This window comes from Melanostigma gelatinosum (genome assembly GCF_949748355.1).
Source record: "Melanostigma gelatinosum genome assembly, chromosome: 7".
Taxonomy (NCBI): Eukaryota; Metazoa; Chordata; class Actinopteri; order Perciformes; family Zoarcidae; genus Melanostigma; species Melanostigma gelatinosum.
In genome coordinates, this window is record NC_136640.1 from 8,230,830 (window position 1) to 8,252,614 (window position 21,785).

Here is a 21,785-nt window from a genome sequence, read left to right on the forward strand (position 1 = left end):
ATGCTCTCGCTCTCTGCTTTGGACTCTCAGTTTTTGGTAATTGGACTATTATGGATTCTTTCAGCGACAAAAGAGCACAAATAATCCCTACTTTCTCTAAGTGGCACATCCTTCACAATCCTCTACTGACAACTCCATGTTCTCTCACCCTTCCCTCAGCCGCTTGTCTGTGCTCTCCCTCCCATCAATATCGCTCTCAAACTGATCTCTTCCTCCCATTTGTTTTATTCCTCTTGCTATTCATGCCGTGCTGCCATTCAAGATCATGTCTGGGCTAATTAAGACTCTCAAATACCCATCAACAAACATACACTGATAGAGCGGAGAAAAACAAGAGAACAGAAACGCATGGCGGAAATGTAGCCACCTCAATGACATATATCAGTTTATCTGTCCATCTGGCATTCTCTCTCTCTCGCTCTCTCTTTCTCTCTCTCTCATTACACAATCATGCACACAAACAGACACACCTAGGTGCACTGACAACTGACGGCACCCCTCTTTCACTATGCAGTGCAGGCACGTACCAGCAAAACAGCAACCAGAGGCCCAAAAATATCCTGAGCAAAAAGAGGAGAGGAGAAAAATGTATGGAACATTAGTGGGCACCACCTCAAAAGTTAACGGTAACACAAACGGTCACGGTCAGGCGACGCCTCAACTCATCATGAAATATATGCACTTATATTTACTTCTAGCAAATGGCTAGAGTGAATCCCGAGCTGGTGTGAGAGCCTAAAGCTCTTCTGATAGGCTTATGGTATCTCACATCTCTAAAACAAGCTCATTTGAAACAGCTATGTCATGGTTAAGGTTTAAATCAACCAATTGATATAGAATTATGTGTCATTACATTTGTTTTAATAGGCATGCATTGCTGAATTATTTCTGCATTATGTTCTAATAAGACTTTTAGATAAAGGCCTGAAGGAAAGTGTGCCAAGCATTTTTAATAATTTAACTTGGAGCAAAACGAATAACTCTAGACAAAAGCTTTGCAGAACATTTACAGCATAGTGACTTATTGTCAACCAACCACCATCAACCCACCACAGAATGTGTTATTAAGTAATCAATAAAGTAGGTTGATGCATGACAAAGGTCATCAAAGTGTGTTCTATTCAAACGATGCAAGAGGCAAAGGATCAAGAGTGTGCAAGAGAGCCATGGCAGACATTTTGTTTCCACAGAAGTTAGAAGACACTCTGAAGGAATCAAAATGGAGATGCATATAACCTTTACCACTCCACAGACAGGCAACATCTACAAATAGTTTCTCCTTCAACCAGCCTGTGTTTGAAGCTGATTAAATTGGAAAACCTATACTAACGAGAACAAAATAATGATGCCAGACCTAGGAATAAAGGAAGCTGTGAAGCCAGCCACAGGCCTGTTCAAGAGTGAAATTAAAGAGATCACAATACAAACTCAGCATGAGAATAGAAAGGAAGACAAAAGAGAGAGAGAGACATCAAAAGACAAAGAAAGTCGTAGGGACACGGACAAAGCCAAGGACAGAGAGGCACACACTGCATTCTCCGTGCTGAAGTCTTGCCAACGCACAAACCTCAAGAGAGATGTTGAAGGAAAGGTTAACTCCACTGCGGACGTTCTAACACCACTGATTGAATAGAGAGAGATTCAAACAAGCAGTGAATGTTTCATTTCTCCCACAAAAAAAAGACATTTAGCCAACCTTCCATCCTATTGGTGGGCATTGTCTAATATTCCACCAAAGTATGAAATCACTTGGAGATATTAGTGCAGGATAACAAGAGGATTTATTGGGATGGAACCACTCGGCATGGTATAATGGGACAAAGCCCAGCACTCATTTATGAAATATAATGGTGGGTTGGTGACAGGAGTGAAGGATAAAAACGGTTACCATGATATGGGACTATAGCAAAAATCATCAATGATTCCAAAACTTTATTTATTAATTAATTGGGGGGGGGGGGGGGGGTAATGGTGAGGGCTGGGCTTGACATCGCAATGCATTATGGTTTTAATCAAACTGAGTGCACACTTAAAACGCTGACCATATAGTCTAACCTCTTGGTCAGGAAAAGGAAGGCAGAACATGTTTGTGTGCGTGTGCGTCTGTGTGTGTGTGTGTGTGTGCGCGCATTAGTGATAAAATAAACAAAGGAGCAGAGCAATGAGGTGGGGCAGCAGAACATAGGGGTACATCATTGTGAAACTTTCTGCGAGTAGGAAACGGAGTCTCGACGTAATGCTACCATGCTTACAAAGGCTTTATATGAAGATGACCACTCATTTGAGCAACAATAATTGCCAAAGAAACTGAACAATGAATACAACACAAGGTAAAATGTTTCATATTATGCAAGCTTGTAGAGACTGGATCCTTACTGCTGATGACTGCTCTAAACTATAGCTAAGGGCCTTCCCATTTAACAGGGAAGTATGTGGTTTGCTACATGTCTTCCATTTAGTGTAAGTTGACACACATAAGAAACCATAAGACCCAGTTGCAACGGAGGATCGTCACACTTAATTAAACCAAGTAAAAGGCATGATATGCCCATTTTTAAAACAAAAACATAAATGCACCCTCCTTTCCATAGATATTCACAAATGTATAGACATCAAGATTTGCATCATATTTTTTCCCACATAAAAAAAATTCACTTCAGAAAGAGAAAAAGGAAAAGCACTATGATGATGTGCACTGTAACACCATATTTACTCCGCAGCTGCTTCTACCTTGTTTTTTGTCTACATCTACTATTTGGTCCCAATAATGAATCCGGCTTGGATATGGAAATATCATAAATCTCAGCGAAAAAGTTTAACAATTCTTATTTGCTGCGGTAGAGACTACTGAGGGTTAATTAACCGTTAGGGGTTTCAGTGCAAAAATAACAATAAATCAACGATACAAAAAGTGATGGTCAGCTCTTTCAAGATTGTTTTCTTTCAAAAAAATAATGCTGCTTCATTTTGTTGATGCAACTAGAGTTTTTGATTTTGCCATTTTCAAGTCAAATGGTTGAAATAAAGCAAGAAAAAAGAAGGGTAAAGAAAGCATGAAACGGATGAAACTGTGCTGGAATGGATCAAATTATTATGTCACTCAAATTATTATGTCACTCGTAGTTTATTTTTTTTACGTATAGATATTTTCAAAATAGTTCATACGTAATATGAGACTTATGAATGATTTCTTAAGATAAACATTTTGTGCATTACATTAAAAACGGCATCCAATCTACTAAACGCCCAATGAATCTGAAAGCCTTTTTATCGCCCTCCAGTGGAATAAATCGGCATCGCTACTATGGAAGGAGTCAGAAATTGGATCTGCAATTTCAAAGAGCAACACCCAATCATGTTTTTATTCACCCTCTCAATTACTGCTTGTTGGCCTTCATCAGCAATACCCGTTAGGTTAATTAAAATTGCAGCGCCCCGCACTGATTTGGTGTATCCAGTCAAATCATCGACTTCAAAACCAGCTAAATTGACTTGAATTGTTCTTCTACCTTCATCACATCCCGCTAGGACAAGTAATGTAGTGGCAAAAAAGATAGCACACTATGACATCCAGCAGGTTAGGATCATAGGACAAAGTACCAAAAAACAGAAGGTTATATTTTCCAGAAAATAAAATGGAACACATTGTTTCCCCTTTTAGTTGACCCTTTCCCTATGAATTAAATGAATCTGGGACCAATCCAAAAATAAAAAAGCAGTTGAATTCGATTGAAATGTTATTGCCCTCTACAACATCCTGTCTCGCACTCTATTGGTCCAGCAGCTATTCTCTCATTCCCAGCAGCATTACCTCATGATGGTCGGCCACAGCGCCTCCATGCCATTAACAAGACACCAAATACACAGCGTGTCAACAGTGCTCCACACACAGGTTCCCGTGGCATCAACCCTTTCATCATTTGATTGAAGAGTTTGTTTTTATTAAGAAGGCTATACCAGACGCATAATCACTATACATTGATTTAACATTACCTTTACAATTAAAGTCTTCACTGAAATTACAGAATAAATATATGCACATTTTTCTTCAAATCTTTGTGAGAGAGAAAACATTAAAAGTGCCTCCTACAAAGCCGTTAGTGGGTGACAATGGGGAATCCAGAAGCAATGTGGTGTCAACAAAGTGCGTGGCAATATCCAGAAAACCTTGAGCGTTGTCTTATAATAATATTCACAAATGTTTTACCATCCGTGCGTCGGCGCATCCTTTTTTTTACGAGAAGCACCCTGATATAGACAGAAGTCCTCATCAATAGTAATAACCATATTAATAAGATATAAAAATTAAATAGAACACTGAACTGTAAATGTGTTGCAGTATCTCTGTTCATAATGTGATGTGATAGTCTGAGTAAATCCCCTCGCTTCCTGCACTGAAGCGAGTGCATGCAGCAAACTGCAGTTCATTTTAATATATGTATTTTTTTGTCTCTCTCTTTCGATCATTTCCTACAAACTTCATGTGCACGGCCTCCGGGTGTTTGTACATCCTAGTCGGGGGTTAAAGAGTACAGAAATAAACCCCCAAAGTCAGGGAGACGTCCAGCTCCCGTGCTTCTTGAGCATCATGGTAACTCCATGAAAAAGGGTTATAGTGACGGATGTATTTTATGATGTTTTATATGTTTTATTTCCCGGTGCCCCTCTCATTCCTCTTTTGCTCTTTCTTGGGCATATAGAGATATTTATATGTTATAAAAATAACGGCTGTTGACATTGCTGGCTACTCTGAAAAAAAGGCACTTCATTGAAATATCTGAGAATGGCCTCTCCTCCAAAGTGATTTTGGGGGGAAACTTTGTTGTAACTGTAATATAATATTTTATTTTATATCATGCTGCTCTCGTAAGTTTGTTTTCTGTTATATTGGTTTGGGGTGATTTTTGTCTTCAGGGTGGCAAAGTGAATGTCTTGATTTTGTGTTGTCTTTTTTTTCTCCATGGGATAGAGATGTTAAAACCGGTACGATTTTTCCAAGACTTCGAGGTAATCCGGCTTGGTTTGAAGTTTGGCCCTTAACTCGAGGTAATCGCTTTGGGACGGGTCGGGGTAGCAGCCTTTCCCCGCCGTGAAAAGCAATGTCTCCTTCAGCCGTGCATCCTGCTGCAAATCCGGGTACTGCATGCCTGGTGGGTGCGCATGCGCCACATGCATGTCCTTTAGTTTGGGTACTGTCCCATACAAACAGTCTACAAAGCCCACTGTTGGTGTGGGCCTCTGACTGTCAATTACTGTAGGGCAGAGCCCTCCGTTCTCATGAAATCCTGCCATGTCAGCCGTGGAGTGGTTAACAGTGACGATAGTGTTGAGTTGAGAGTTGGAGACGGCCAGGGTCCACTCTCTCTCTTTCTCTAATAAGGTTCTGTAGTTACTGTTGCTACTGCTGCCATTGTCTTTCTTCTCTGAAAACTGCAGTCTGTCTTCCACTGCTATCTCTCCTTCTCTGGGCTTATATATGGGGTTGTTGCACATCTGCGTCACTGGATGGGGAATGTAATCATAAACGTGACCATGGGCATGAGTGTGACTAGTGTGGGTGTGTGTGTGCATACTGTGCATACTGGGTGTCGGTTTCTCTGGTGTGCTAGTGTTACCAGCAGTGCTCTGCCTCGGTGGGTCCTCGAAAATCCTGCATTGCATTTGGATCCCCGTCAGGTCTACCTCAGAACGTTTCCGGAAAGGAAGGTTCTTCCTGCGACGAAGAACAAAGGCGAAAAGCCCGGCAGCAACAAACACAGCAGATATGAAGAGGATGAGTAGGCTGAGAATGAGGACAGACAGTGGGACAGCCCCTCTCCCACCTGCCTTCCCCGGGTCAGAGCTCCCTGTGGTGAAGTCATCCCTACCAGGCAGGGCCGGGGAGGGGCCTGAAGGGTACTTGAGCTCAGGACAGATGACTTCGACCTCCAGTAAACGCAGGTCCTTCCCAAACACAAATTCGGGTGTCTTGCACGTGACATCTCCAACCACAATGACAGAGGAGCGCTTTTCCAGCCAATGCTTGAGGGGGATGATATCACAAGAGCAGTCCCAGGGATTCTGATGGAGATCAATCTGGACAATGGAGGTCAGATGCTGCAGAACACCACGCACAGGCATGGAAAGGAAGTAGTTGTTTCGGAGGTTGAGGCGCGCGAGATTGGTGCCAGCAAAAGCATCATTGGGAAGGGAGCGTAACAGGTTGTCATTGAGGAAAACCAGCTGGAGGTTTGGCATTAGGGAGAAGGAGTTAGGTTGTATCTCACGTATGACATTATACTCAAAGTAAAGATAACTCAATATCTGAAGCCCCCGAAACATCCCAGGGGTGAGTCTCTCAATGTCATTCCCATTCAGATATAAACTTTTCAAGTTCGGCAGGTTGATAAAGGCGCCTTCTTGGACGTAGGATATCCGATTATTCCCTAAATGCAGTAAATCCAAACTTGAGAAGTTCCAGAAATCCGATCGGTATATTTTCTGTATTAGGTTCCCAGTCAGATACAATTTCTTGGCATTGAGGGGCCGTGGGAGGAGCTCAGAGATGTTGTGAAAGCCTTTCTCTTTACAGTTCACTGTTAGCCCGAGGTCATTGATGTGAAGGTTGCAAGTACATCCAGCTGGACAAATTATTGGGATGGGAGGCCTTGTTTGGTAGCCAGCAACAGGGGGCTGGTTGATGCCTGGATAGATGCTACGAGGGGTTGGAGGGTTCTTTGTGGGCCGAGGTCGTTTGGTGGGCTTGACAACTCTGTCCTTGTATTCCACAGAAGAGGCTGTGTTGTGAAAAGACGAGAGCATGGAGGAAGGTTTAGTAGGCCATGTGTTCTCATTGCTGAATGGGATCCGGGGAATTCCGAGCTTGGCCTCAATGTCCCCATCTGAGAGCAGCGGACAGAGCTCACTGCGCTTGATTTCCCGTAAGTCTTTCCCATGTAAGTGGAATGGGTACTCACATGTGATCTCACCTACCAAAGCTGTATAAGGAATTCTCTCCAGCCAAGTCTTTAACTGGACAATCTCACAGATACAGTTCCAGGGGTTCTCCTCCAGCTGGATTTCCATTAAGCTCCTTCCAACATACTCCAGCATGCCCTTGTACGGCAATGTCTTTAGTCTGTTTCCTCTTAGGTCCAGATGTGTGAGTGACACAGATCGGAAAAGATAATTTGGGAGCACAGGGATCAGATTGTCATTCAGTATGAGCACTCTCAATTTGTGAAGGTGCCTGAACGCACCACTTTCAATCCGTTTGATAACATTGTAGTCCGCCTGGAGATACTCTAAACTCTCCAACCCCAGAAAAGTGTCATTCCGGAACACTTCTAGTTTGTTTTCATGTAAGAACAGCCGTTTGAGTATTCCTAAGCCATTGAACGCTCCCGCGTGGATATCTTGCAAGGCGTTATTACCCAGGTTAATGGATATGGCGTTGTTGAGATGGAGGAAGCTGTTAAAGTAAAGCTTCCTCATGGAGTTTCTCTGCAGGTTGAGCTTGAACGGCCTGCTCCATATCTGGGAGATCTGGCTGACATTTGTAAATCCTTTACTGTCACAGTGGACATGGAAGATTCCCTCTTTGACCTCGCAGTAGCAGGGCTCGAAGCAGGGCTCGTCGATCTCCTCGGAGTCCTCTAGTAGTGGCATCGGGGTGGTCCATCCTAAGGCTATGGTGCTCAGCAAGGTAACCCACAGCATCCTCGCTGACACCAAAGGGATGAAGTCTTGGCTCCAGGGACAGAGCCACTTCACAGCACTGCAACAAAGAACAGAGGGAGAGAGAATGGATGTGAGGGAGGTAATGGGGGTGGGGAATACACACGGAAGTAGCAGATGTAGGAGAGAAAGAGAGGAAGGGTGCATTAGTTTTAATAGAATGGAATACAGCTTTTAAATAAATACCATTAGATAATATAATGGCATCGGAGACGATACTTTTGCTGTGTCAATAGCTGGGTATTTCAAACATATATAAACCCAGCACTGTTGGATAGGTAATATGAAACCTAGCAACACAAACAAATCTCTGCATCGAGACAGTTAACGACAGTAAATAGGCGGAATTGTCATTTATTATACAGCAGACATGCTGGTAAGGTTGCAATGAATCACCCTTAGAGATGCTTATCACCGTGAATAAACTAAGGCAACAGCAGGTGGATAAGGTTGGTGGTGAGGAGACACTGTCCCCCTGCTGTATTTATTACATAACCGGGACCTCAATCCCTCTTTCGGTAAATGAGAGTATATCGCAGGAAGTGGACAGCAACGGAATAGGTATCAGCTCAGTGACCATTAGTGGGACGAGAAGAGGACTGTCAAGGGACTTGCTGAACATCAATCTCGTTAAAATGAATCTCAACATATTTGTATGTTGTCGTTTATAACTCACAGAAATCTGATAGAAAGCCACTGACGCTATGCGAAATGCAGGGTCTCAGCTTGACCAGTTTAAAGATGTTTGAAAAAAAGGTAAAAAATTGTCAAAATAGGTCCAATGACTCCGCATGCACAGTTTGATAGCAGTGGCCAGTGCCACCCCTACAATCTGATTTGCCACCCCAGACCCCAAGTTTGTACCACATCATTGACTTTTACCTTGCTGTGGGGCGTGTGTTTGGCCAGCCCATTACTTGTGCCTGTATGGTTGATGCCGTGCTGGTTTGCATTTAAGGGAGCAAAACAATAAGCAACATAAACACGTACAAGCCCCGGAGCAGGACACAACTTTTCAGTAGAACACAGCCCGGACTCATTCTCAGGTCTTCAATTACTGTCGGTTTGTCACAGCCCTCGGGATCTTATAATGACGCACAAGGCACCCTTAAGCGTATCTGAGACGCACTGGGATTTCAATTAAAACTCAAATAACAAAAAATCCAATCTCCAGCAATACAAATGCTCGCAGCAACTGCTCCATCATCCATTCACTCTGTCCAATTCTACTTATAAAGCTTATACCATTCATCAAGTCAGCTCATTATTGTTGGTGTCATTATTATTTTTATTATTATTAATATTATTGTTGTTGTTGTTAGTATTATTAAGGCCTCATCATCTCTTTGTATAAATGGTTTGTTATAGATCCATGACATGTTTAGATGCAGTTAAAGAGTATTTCCCATGTTATTATAATACCGGTACATACAATTAATATGACATTTTGTATAGTAGAGCTCAGGAACCTGAAGATGGTAATACACATTTTGTCTTTGTTGAAAAAATCACATGACACATAACGATGCATGCTACTTATCCAGCCACTCCATGCAGTCTCGTCAGAGTAAGACTGTGATGTTGGTGTACTGTGACAGGAGTAGCCCAACACCTTAGTTTGTTCTGCAGAACAAAGTCCATGACTTTACTTGAATAAGGTCAGAATCTGATTATTATTTGTTATCCAAAAACATCAAGGCTAATTGTCTTATTTTATCAGCCAATTATTTAATGTATGCTGTACATAATTCAGATTCGTAATTTTGAATTACTTTCGAGTCAGGTGAAACCCAGGGTTTGCATATCGTGCATTTGTTGTTGGTGGTGAGCATTACATTTTGTAAGGGAGCTGTAGGAAAAACATATTTGTCATTTTTTGCCTACTTAATTAACTTAAAGTTCTGCAGAAGGAGACTGGTCATCAACAGTTGTGTGTGCATGTAGCATATTATGTTTTAGTCAAATATTAGTTGAATATTAACGCCAAAAAAAAATAAAAAATCAGCTAACTGTGCGCAGGCATTGACATCTTTGGTTGCCACCTCTAGACATTCCGTTGCTACCCCTGGGCCACCCCAGTTATAAATGCATCGAACCGCCACTTCTTCCGACGTGCAGAACACGGCAAAACCGAGACTATTCTCCCACTGCGTATTATTGGGTTACATTACATAAGTCCAAAGAGTGAGGGAACTGTCGATTTTATTGTTGCAACGGATCCTGCTATGATTTGCCAAACATACAAGCAAGTCAACTTCCTCTGGGTTTCCCAAGTGGTGATGCCATCGGAGGATTAGTGGAGCAACGGTTAAGTGAAAAACGCAGTTGGCGAACCTGCCGTTTGAAAAAGCTCAGGAGGCTGTGATTTAGTATCCGGCCGGCCTAGAAATAAATAACAGGAAGAGAGGACGACTGTAAATAATAATAATATTAATGGTAATTATAACATTATAATAATAATAATAATAATACTTGTATCGATAATATTAATAATAAGATGGGCTCATCGAAAAGTCTGTTCAGTATCTCCATGGTGTTAAGTAGGATCATGTCACACACGTACAAAGTATCCCCTAGCCCCTGAATATCTTTTCTGTAGGTCCGTGACTTTTTTGTTTACATGCACAGTGCTATCCGTTCAAACGAGGGTGCAGGCAATCCAGAGAAGATTCGCCCGATGAGACCGTCTGCCGGAGCAGAGCCGCTGTCCATGGTGCTGAAACCAAAAGCCCAGCGACAGGGGAAAAAAGAGGAAGAAAGAAAGATATTGTAATCCCAAAAAAAGACGTGACAGTAAAATGCGCCAAGGAGAAAAAAAAAAGAAAGATCCTTGAGCACGATCTCCTCACTGTGAAAATCACTGTTTTCATTGCCCTCTCCGGACGTAATCCTCCAGGATTTATTGATTCCGTTTCCATGATAGAGATCAAAAAGCGCAGATGCAATGTCAAAAAAGTGTTTACGACATTAAAAGCAATTAAAATAATGCTGACATATTATATTCCCTTGGGTGTATCAAATCAGGTGCTATACCTACTTAGTTTACGGGGATTCCAACTTCACATATCCTCCAGCGATGGTTTTTGTTATTGCCCGGTGCGTCCCGCTCACCATCCGATGCCGGGCTGTGAGGAAGAGAACAAGAAACGGGAGATGAGCGAGCCGTTAGAGGAACAGGAGGAATCAGAGAGGGGAGACTGAAAGAGAGAGAGAGAGAGAGAGAGTAGGGCATTGAGGATGGAGAGAGGAAGAGATATGCATGCGAATGAGCCACGGATTCCAAAACCAAGCTTTTGGCTACTTACATAAATTAAAAGTGCTGCTCCCTGTGAGTGGCAATGTCAATGCAACCTATTCATCTTGGATTTATATCAAACTAAGTTATTGGGAAACGATGACTTCTGACAAGCTCCAGTTTATCCAAACCGGTCAAGGATCTCGTCCACTGAAATCCCCCCCAAAAAATAGCATTGTTGTCAATACAGCGGAGAGAGCAAGGGCGCTTGTTGAAATACATGCCAAGCATAATGCAGTCGTGCCTTTCGTCGTGACATTGGCAGGGAAACGGTGAATAAAGAACAAACGGCTATTGATCAGTCAAATGGAACCCTACGATCCGTTCTCCTTGATGTACGGAGAGCGCTTGCTGTCGCTTCTTTTTGGAGTCCATGGCAATGCAGACACATAACACATACACACACATCTGCATAATACGGTTTCCCTCTTGATACACTTCATGGACAGACACACACAGCTTAAGCACTCACCTTAGTTCCGTACTGCAATTGGACAGCATCAGGGAAAAAAAGCCCACTAGTGTGAATCTTGTTAGATCTCTCTCTTTCTCTCTCTCGTTCCCTTTCTTTCCCTCCCTCTATGTCTCTCTCTCTCTCTCTCTCTCTGGCTCTCTCTCTCCCTCTCTCTCTCCCCTTCTCTCACTCTCTCAGCGGCTGAGGCAAAATAGAGGATTGAAGACGTGATAGGAATGCAATCTCTCTCGCTCTCGGGTGACTGACTCTCTACCCTTCTTTCTCGTCTCCTTTTTTGCTGAACGGTTTGCTTAAAATGCAAGCCCTCGACCTGTGCCCGTCCGCTTCCTCTTCCTCCCCTCCTCCTCCTCCTTCTCCGCCGCTGTCGCCGCCCCCCGGGCGAGCACTCAGCGACAGTGTAGCCGGGTGAGAGTGTTCACCCCTCGGTTTCAGGACCGCGTCTCTGTCCGGTGCAGCAGTAGCAAGAGTATGTGGATCATATCGACGCGGCTGGGTCAGCTGCTGCTTTTTTTTTTTTTTTTTTTTTGTTTGTTGGTGTCTTGCTTTCTCGGGTCCGTTTCCCTGTCGTGCGTCAGAGGAGTGAGAGGGACAGAGCTTGGTAGGTGGAGGGTGGGGGGGGGGAGCAAATGGGTGAGAGACGCAGTGGAGAGAGAGAAAGGAGGAGGGGAGGAAAAGAGTGATGGGGACGGTTGCGCTATAGTTCTGGATGCTGTTGAGAGGACAGGAAGCAGAGTGAAGTGAGGACAGAGTGAGGAGCGCTCTGGCTTTCGCAGCGTGGACGTGCATCAATAAAAAAAAAAAAAATATATATATATATATATATATATATATATATATATATATATATATATATATATATATATATGTGCGTGTGTGTGTGTGTATGTGTGTGTGTGTGTAAGGCTGCGTGCGGTGGGTGAGACTGCCAGACCTGTGGATGACAGGACGCGACGAGACTCTCTACATGTTGTTTTCATTACTATTGAGATTCATCTTATAATTAATCACACTTACACTACATTGTAAATCTGGGCTTACTTTTTTTTCTCGCCGCATTTGGGCGAACAAAAGTGTGGAGCTGGCCGCGCGCCGTGCCAATACTTGTCTTCTCCCTGCTGTGGGGACGAAGAGGGTGGCCGCGGCTACAGCAAGCGGAGGAGTGACTGGCAAATACGGAGCGCCTCATCTTTCTCCTGTTTGCGTGCCTTCCCCTGCCTCGCCTCCAGCGGGCAACACAAGCCCGTGTTGTGAGCAGCAAGCCAGCTCGCAAGCACGACCGAGAGACACCGTCACGATTCCCAGTTCTTGCAGCTCCGCAAGGAGGGGGCTGATTGCAGTGGGAAGTTGAAATCTCCCAACAGTGTTCTCTGGTTAGAACACAAAACCTAGAATATTTCCAAAATGATGGCAATTAGCTCTTAGTCATATGGCTGCAGTACGAACTGGCTTGCTGTTTATATTTGCTCTAGTGAAATAGAAAGGATTTGTGGAAACAATCGGCAGTCTAATAAGTCCTGTTTCACATTCCGAAGGATATCCTGCAATAGCTGGGCAGGAAAGATCAACCAAAGTTGATGACACCTAATATTATTAATGTTTTTTTTTTTATGACAGAGAAAGTGGTGCATGGCCTTTGGAATGTGTTCTCTCTGGGGCCAGATATTTAAAACACATCCATAGGGGTACTACTGCGCAAAGCCTTTGCTGGTCCACTATCACCCCACACACAGATTCACTGACCTCTTAGGGTTATTTCTAAAATGATTAAACAAGTAATATTTAATCTATTTATACCCCTTGTTGAGATTCATCAATTTATATTTATTTTATCTTAACGATTGAGGCGATCTGAGGAGATTCTCAACATCTGGGTGTGTAGGAATTGAAATGAATGAATCTGAAGTGATGTTGTAAACCTGAATGGGGACCTATCTATCAATATTCTAAATTGATTTCCCAAGTGGGTAATTCAGAATCAGTGATACTGCATGAGAACCAGATCATGTCCTAAATAACTCCACACACTAACACAAATCAAACATAAAAAAATGAATGAATTAATACATTTTTAAGCAAATACTTTTGTGCGTCATCATTGCAAGCATGTGTTAGAATGCTAATAATTAACTGTGTCGGCTTATTTGAAACACATCCCTCAGCAAATACACACAACCCAAGCCCATACACCAATACACATAAGCATGCCGTACACACACCCACATACACAAGCAGTGTATGGGAGGTTAGGGAATGGGGGTGTGGGAGCAGCTGGTAGACACATAAAACTGCCATTCTTCTTTATGAAAAGCCGTCATTCACTCCTTCAGCCTGTCAGATAATGTCAGACAAACTGACACAAGGCCACTACAACCCCTTCATTCAGCTCACAGGACTTGGATTGGCCAGAGTTTGTCACAATGAAGCAGAAAAAAAACTTACGATTACAGATCAGGGCTAATGAGATGACACAGCAAAAAATGGACATTGACAAAAGTCATGCCAAAACAAAAGTCCTCGCTTAAAAATTATGTATTTTTGGAGGGAGTAACAAAGGAACATTAAATGTTGGTATAACAGATTAAGTCAAGAGATGTTTATTTGCATATAAGTTTTATAGGAAATCATTAATGAAAGAAACTTTCTTAACTCACCAACAGCACTGGTAGACGTACATTATTCTATGTGTTTTCCTGACAAGTTACCACTTGTGGCAGAGGGCCGATATAACCCCCTGAGGAAGGAGTCTGACAGGCTTACATCTCTTACCATTTCAAAAAAAAAATCAGGACCAGAATCCTTTCATAGTCTTTGCAACGTTTGGTTGTCTGAACTATGTCTATGGCAGTTTGGGAAAAGCGGATTCTTGTAACTTGGGATGTCTGTCACTGTGGAAGGCATTTGTAATGTTGACGACAAAAAGGACAGTAGAAGTACAAAGTTGTCAAGTCAAACTGTTTGACTGATATGTCTGGACATCGTAATGGCCATTAAAGTCAACTTCGCCATCGTTGACCTTTTTCAAGGCCATCACTGCATGATGAAGGGACATCAGTGACATCTCCGTCATCACGGACAGCAAGCAGCTCTGCAGCCAATGGGGAAGGAATTGGCTATCAGCACTGCTCAGTCACAGCCACACCCCGAAAGGAAAAGAGTCAGGAGATGCACCCATACAGCACATCCAGCAGAGGGATGCCATTCATTCACTCAGGCTTAAGTATGAGGTACAACTCCTAGTGTGGTGATCATTAAAAAAATACATTTAAAAATATTGGGACAAACTGTTTTTGATAAAGTAAATATTTGTATGTTTCAAATTGCATTAATATGGTAACGCATATATATATATATATATATATATATATACGGTCAAAAACTGATTGTGATTCAAACCTATGCAGTCTTCACAGCATGTTTTTAACAGTGTACCGCTTTTGAACCATTTTTTTGCAATGTGCACTAAAAAACTGCATGACAGCACTATTATGTCGTAAACAGCTAAATATTTATTCAAGCACTTTATAGCATGAAAATGGCTAACAACATACATTCGTAAACAGAAATAAAAAAACTTCAATGTGCCATGACAACATAAAACAATTTCAACCAATACAAAACTGTGTGATTAATTGCCTCTTCCAACAATATATTTAGGAGTTTGACTTTTGCCGTAAACTATGACCTTATAGCCCAAGAAAAAGTTAAAGAGGTAAAAAGTTTGGAGTCTGTTAAAAACTTCTGCCTCCTTTTTAGCTGTCACCATTTGAAACTCTCCATTATCCTTTCTCTGCTTGTCATCAGGGGTTTCAGTGACATACCTCATGCCGCCTGCCTAAGTCCTTTGTGGACCACAAGGGATGGTGGGAAGCACAGTCAAATGATTCCCTATCTTTCAATCTGTCTGTCTCTCCACCTGACAGCCTGCCTGACTGCTTGGGAGTCAATACGTCTGAATGCTGGTTGGCCTTTCTCGCTGTCCACTTACATCCTCGCCTGGCTGCCTGCCAACCCCGACCACCTGCCTGCCAGTCTCTCCACCTGAAGGCCTGTTTGGCCGACTGCTTTCATATCGGTCTGTCTCTACGCTGCCTGGGTGCTTGTCCATGTGACTGCCTGCCTGACAAAGTTCCTTTACGTGGCCATTAGGGTGTGACTTGGTCTTAGTTGTCTTGCATTCAACACAGGCAAACAAAGCTTGATTCAATCAAGATATGTGGAAGACAACAGTCTAAACCTGGCTTGTTTATACAAGTTGTGTGAGTTGATAATGTCGTGTACCTTGCTTGGAAGAATGGATTTTGTATTCCTATAAGCATGCCACTGGAGGAAAAGCACCAACCAGAATTGCTTTTATTAGTTTGACATATCTCATCTCTTGTAGTGGATTTGTCGACTCACCCCTGAGCAAGGAACACAATATGACTGTCATGCTTTTTTAATTCAGAACTATATAGCTTAGTCTGTACTTTGAGAAATATTGCATGCTTTGTTGATATTTGCAATGGAGAGGTTTTATGGAAAGCCCAGGGAATGTTCAACACCTGTTGGGAAAAAACAACAAAAAACTAATTCTAAATGTTTGTCAATGCTTGAGGAGCAAAATAGAAGAAAATGCATATGGTTTAAATCAAACCAGCAACATTGCAACAAAAAAAGACTGACAAACAACATGGGTTTTTTTTATAATATATTCAATGGGTTGTTCTAGTTTAATTAAGAGGAATGTGGGGTTCTGACTGACAGCCATAAGAAGCTAAAGATAAGGCTATAAAGGGCATTGTGTGAAAATCAAGAATCTGCATTTGTGTTCAATTTAAAAGTCTTTGTAGTTCAGGGCCTGGCCTTGAAATTGGAATGTTTTTTCCAGAGTGAGAATGTGTTCTGGACTAGGCTTTAAGAAGCAGCGGCTGGGGAAAACTTTGACTTGGAAAAGATTCTTTGAAAAGATCAATTTGTATTCAATTTGAACAATGCTCTCATTTTTAGCAGCACTAAAGATTTTTTTTGTTTGAGCCATTGAAGCCAAGAGAAAATTCTTAGTGTAAATTAAGCTAACCTCCCATGTGCTCCTTTTTAATGTCAACCCAAGTATTATACATTTCTAATGTAGAAGCAGAATCCCGTAGGATTAGTCACTGCAAATATACGGCTACAGAAATGAGGTGTGTGTGTGTGTGTGTGTGTGTGTGTGTGTGTGTGTGTGTGTGTGTGTGTGTGTGTGTGTGTGTGTGTGTGTGTGTGTGTGTGTGTGTGTGTGTGTGTGTGTGTGTGTGTGTGTGTGTGTGTGTGTGTGTGTGTGTGTGTGTGTGTGTGTGTGTGTGTGTGTGTGTGTGTGTTTAATGTGGTCACGTGTAAGTGATTGGCCCAACAGTGAATGAAGTTCAGGACAAAAGATCATCCAGATATAAAAACGTAAACATGTTCTCTCACTCTCACTCTCACTCACATTTTCCTGTTACTGAAGTTTGTGACACCCTTATGGTGTACAACAAAACACCAAGAGAACTGCATTAAGCTATGTTAATGCAGTGTTTCTTGTTAGCTGCTTCCACAATTAGAAAATTAAATAAAGTCAAGGTATATAGTCTAGTTAATAGGGCACACTATGTCCTATATGCCCCTGTAACGGCATTGCATATGTCTCTGCCTATGCATCTTCTGTGTCCCTAGATACTGTGAATTAACACACACACACACACACACATCCAGCCTATTTAGAGTTTGCTCAGATCACACTGAAAAGTTCCAATGAGGCCTAGTTACATCAGGAAATACAAAAGCAGATCACCTTGGTTTGTTTTAACACATTATGTTGTTCACGTGATGTTTGAGCTTTGTATCACAACACAAATCTAGAAAACCACTTCACCAAGTGTGAATGTGTTAAATAGCATTGCAGAGGCCTACAGGTAAGACATCAGAGGTACCGAATAGACTAAAAAAAACTACTGCAGTGCCTGTTCAGAATGGGCCGAATGCTGCCCTGTGGTGCTGCTGCTTGCCAGGTTGGAGCTACTCACAGTCAGAAATACCGGTGAAATGGGCCTGCAGTCTGGTTGATGAGAAAAGAAACACCAGGAGGAGACTTTACTGCTTGGTAAGGTAGGCATCCAGGGCCTGGGGCCCCAAACTTAAAGAGCCCCAAACTGCTAAAGATGTATTATGATGTGATCTGGAAAGTGTTGAATTGTATTACTATTCTAACTCATTGTACCCCAAAATAATAGCTTACTTTGAGAGTAAGCTGTAGACAAATGGGCAAATTTTTTTGTTTTTGTTTTTACTTTCTAAAAAATAAAAGGTACAGCAATGCACACTAAGTATATTTTGTGGGATGATTCATTTTTAACCCAAATTGAATTAATGGATCTGATTATTTGAACAAAGATTTTTCACTTTTGAAAATACACAAATGTATTCAGTTCACCCCATAGAACGTCAAAAATGGACACTTACAAAACCTTGGATCATGTTCAACTTTTTTTTACATCCGATGCCAACAACATTTAGAGAGAGCTCGTGGTTATGGTGGATAAACTATGGTTATGGTGTGGTAGGGTCTGGCAAATCGAACACTTATAGTCGAAATAAAAACAATCAAAAACCTGTGTGTGTGTGCACTTTCTGTTGCATGCATGTTTTGTTGATCTTCTAGCAGTCATGCTTGATGAGTTTTTGAGCCCATGGCCAGATGGTGTCCTCGCCAAAAGCCTGTGCATTGGCACGTTCTTTCTCTCTCTCACCCTGTCTCTCTCTCTTTGTCTCTCTCTGCCTGTTACACACATAAACACACATATCGTCTTCAAGCCCTGCTTATTGTATAGCCCCAAATTGTCAGAGCAAAAATGCCCACAACACGTCTACTGAGAGACCTAATTCTCACACACTGCTCTCCCTGAAGAGCTACAGAGACACCGAGAGAGAGAGAGAGAGATAATTAGTTGCCGCCTTAACAAGTTCTGGTCTAAATTACAACAACAAAAGGAGAAAGAGAATGATGGAGCGAGTTATAGTGAGGATGGGGGTGAAATCAGAAAAAAATCCGCGCACACACACAGCAAGGGAGATTGAGACTAATGGTTTCAAATTTAGCCTTGTAAGCGTAAATGCCAACCACCTCATCCATGTTGGATTCCAACTCAGCTTTTGTCTATGAAAAGAAAGCAGAGGGAAATAAGACAATCGGGCGGAAAACATGTGGGGAGAGGGCGGAAACTTGTTGGAGCCTCTTGGGGGCTGGCATTGAAATTCATAAGAGCTACTATTTCGACTTTATCTGTCTCTCGTCTTTCTTCTTTCATTCATTTTCATTAGCCTTGAATGTCTTTCCCTAGAGTTCCGCATCTTAGATAGAAGGCAAGGCAAGACGAAGCTGGAAACACTAACTGGCTGGAGACTCTGCGATTCAAAACAAACTTTAAAGTTGAAATGATTCAGTTCCAGTCATCTGCTTTGAATGGGCAAGCTGCCTGCAGTCAGTCTCATAACCAAAAGTTGAAGGTTTTGATAACCCAGCTAGAAGTTCTTTGAAAGCTGAAAAGACAATGATGAGTGTCAGCTTTATGCCTCAAACATGAATCTCAATCTAAAGGCATTTCCTTTTTGCCTCTTTCCACTGTGAGTCAATGGAATTGCATAAATGTAATGTCATGTGATGCTCACGTTAGAGGGGCTGCTGTAGTCTGGTGACAGCCCATAAGCTGTATTTTGCAAGCACTCCGGTGGTCTCTGTACATATGGATTAAACTGGCCTAAATCCAGATTAATCAGAGCTTTAGCAGCCATTTTGGGGTGCCATGTAATCACAGAGCGAGATGGTGATTCTCTTTTGTACTTTTTTTTGGTGACACATCTACACACGGTGATCTGATTGCTGTTGTCAGAAGACGATGTAAGGCAGTGACACTGCTCTTTGGTTTCCCCTCTAAGAGTGCCTCCCTGACACGTTTTCCCTTGCATCCCAGTTTTTGACAGAGGAAATTAACTCAGAAAAAAGAAAAGAACTAGGTCATCTCCCTGACATCTCCGTGACAAGATTAGCTCTGGGTTTTGGCCAGTTTTTGTCAGTTTGACTGAGATACAGAGGCCACACTGACAGCGGTTTAAGCTTTGACAGCTAGATAGTCATGAATCAAATAAATGTCTGAGGCACCATTTGAATCTAATGGCGGATACATAACAGTTGAAACTCCTTACAAATGTGTCTGAAACATGCACACCAATAAACCCCTGAAGTTCCATCTCATGTCAAACAAATGCCAACAGGTTGTTGTGTCATAATAGTGCAAAAATAACCATCAAATGTATCATAAGAATGTGAGCGCATGAGCAGTTACATGCACATGGGTTTGCCAGAGTACTCTACTCGCTCACTGTGCTGCAGACATAAACCCTAACTGCCATTGTTAAAGTCGTAAGGTGATGAAGTGAATCGTACTTTATATCTAGACCAATGTTTCAGGTATCTTTTTGCCGACTATGGTATTTATTTGGGATTAGCTGTTTGAAGTTTTAACTACATAACACCAAGGCACTTCATTGAACACGTGGTACAAAAAGTAAGTAAGTGACTTATCAATGATTGGTGCCAGTGTCTACGGTGCATGTGCTGACCAGCTTGTAAGGCGGCCGTTTTACTCTCCAAGTTCAGGTGTAATGCAATAAATGTAATTGTAGGGCCGGAGGGGAGGAGTGTTGGATAGAAAGTACTGCAGGACACCCAAAATAAGGGTCCATCTTTCCAAAACGTACCACTGACTGCAGTTAAATGATGTTAGTTCATTAGCATTATTGCCAGTACATCTACTCTCAGTAATACTCATATTTTGCAGAATGTGCACTGTGACCTTAAGTCACTTCAACTCTAAATCATAAGTCATATATCAAAATCTGTCTTTGTTTCTTTTTTGGGGACACTTTTAGGCAATGGCATTGTTTTTCTCTCTTTCGGTTCCTCTCTGACATGTTTGCCCTTTCAGTCCAGTTTTTGACAGAGGGAATAAACCCAGATACAGGGACAACTGGGTCAACTCTCTGACCTCTATGTGGCAGGAGTAGCTCTGGGCTTTGGCAAGTTTTTGAGTGTTTAACCGACATAGAGAGGCTTTTGTTGAGCGAGGCATGAACACTGGTGTAGTAGAAGCTTTGGCAACAATAGACAAAAATTATGCTGCAGAACAGTAACGCATTAACTTAGTCAGTTTAAACATATTTATTTTCTTAAAGGGCTCTGTAGGTAGCATTACAATTTAAATGTTCTTCATAGTTTGACGTGTTCTAGATTGAATGAATGAATTAAGTAGTAATGGCAAAGACTACAAAATGGGCTCTGATGTTGGCCATCATTTAACTACCTTTTCTATCACCAGTTATCTGGTGTCACTCTTCTACAACTATCACATTGACGGAGGACTTAAAGCCAACTGCTAACACAAATCATGCTTTGGAGTATCCTAGTGAAGAGAGAATAAAGATGGGAAAGCACTACCCCTTACTCATTTGAATTTTACCTTCAGAAAACTACTTTGAAACTAACTGGAATACTTGGTAAAGTAGGTCTTGCATTGGTAGGAGAATCACATCTTCTTCGGGGCCATAAGGGACTTCTTTGAAGAACTGGAATGGGATCAACAATCAAACAAGTATTGTACTCTATCACAACCAGGTGCTTTTCCCATCCACGCCATTAGAAATCAGCAACTCCACCACACCTGATCCTTTTTTTGATACACCTAGTTATAACGAATGCTATAATTACCTCATGAAGGTTATGATAATCAGGTTTTGTTGTCGAGAGGTGTTGATTCAAATGTATGGTCATTTTGGAAGCTGGAGCTTGTGATGCTGTGTCTGCGATATATTGAGAGCATTTATATCAAAGTTCAAGTTCAAAGTTCAAAGTTCACTTTATTGTCAAAGTTTCCACATGTGTTATGCATACAGAAAATTCGAAATGCCGTTTCTCGCAGTCCCACAGTGTGATATAGACATGAACATATAACATATAATAGAATAAAATAGAATAAAGTTAAGAACATAAGGGCCTAGATAAAGGATTAACAAGTAGCAGCAGAGAATAAAAAGTGACTGGTGCTGGATGAGGGAAGGGTGTGTGAGGGGGGTATTTGTTCGTAGCAGCAGAGAATAAAAAATTAAAATAAATAAATAGAAAAAGTGACTGGTGCTGGATGAGGGAAGGGGTGTGAGGGGGAGTAGATTATTGTATCCACTCCATTTTCATCAATTTGTGTATATTAAATAACAGAAAACACCTTATAATGTCATTCAATTCAATCTCAC

The 21,785-nt window shown here is 41.9% G+C and overlaps 1 protein-coding gene across 1 annotated transcript; it reads right to left on the reverse strand.

Moving 5' to 3' along the window:
- Positions 1–4,816: 4,816 nt before the first annotated feature.
- On the reverse strand, positions 4,817–11,595 carry slitrk3a (SLIT and NTRK-like family, member 3a). Its single transcript, XM_079271667.1, has 3 exons — positions 11,484–11,595; positions 10,754–10,841; positions 4,817–7,756 (listed from the first exon to the last, which is right to left on the reverse strand). Exon 3 carries the CDS (start codon positions 7,696–7,698, stop codon positions 4,975–4,977), a length of 2,724 nt encoding a protein of 907 aa, XP_079127793.1. The 5' UTR covers positions 7,699–7,756; positions 10,754–10,841; positions 11,484–11,595; the 3' UTR covers positions 4,817–4,974.
- Positions 11,596–21,785: the final 10,190 nt, after the last annotated feature.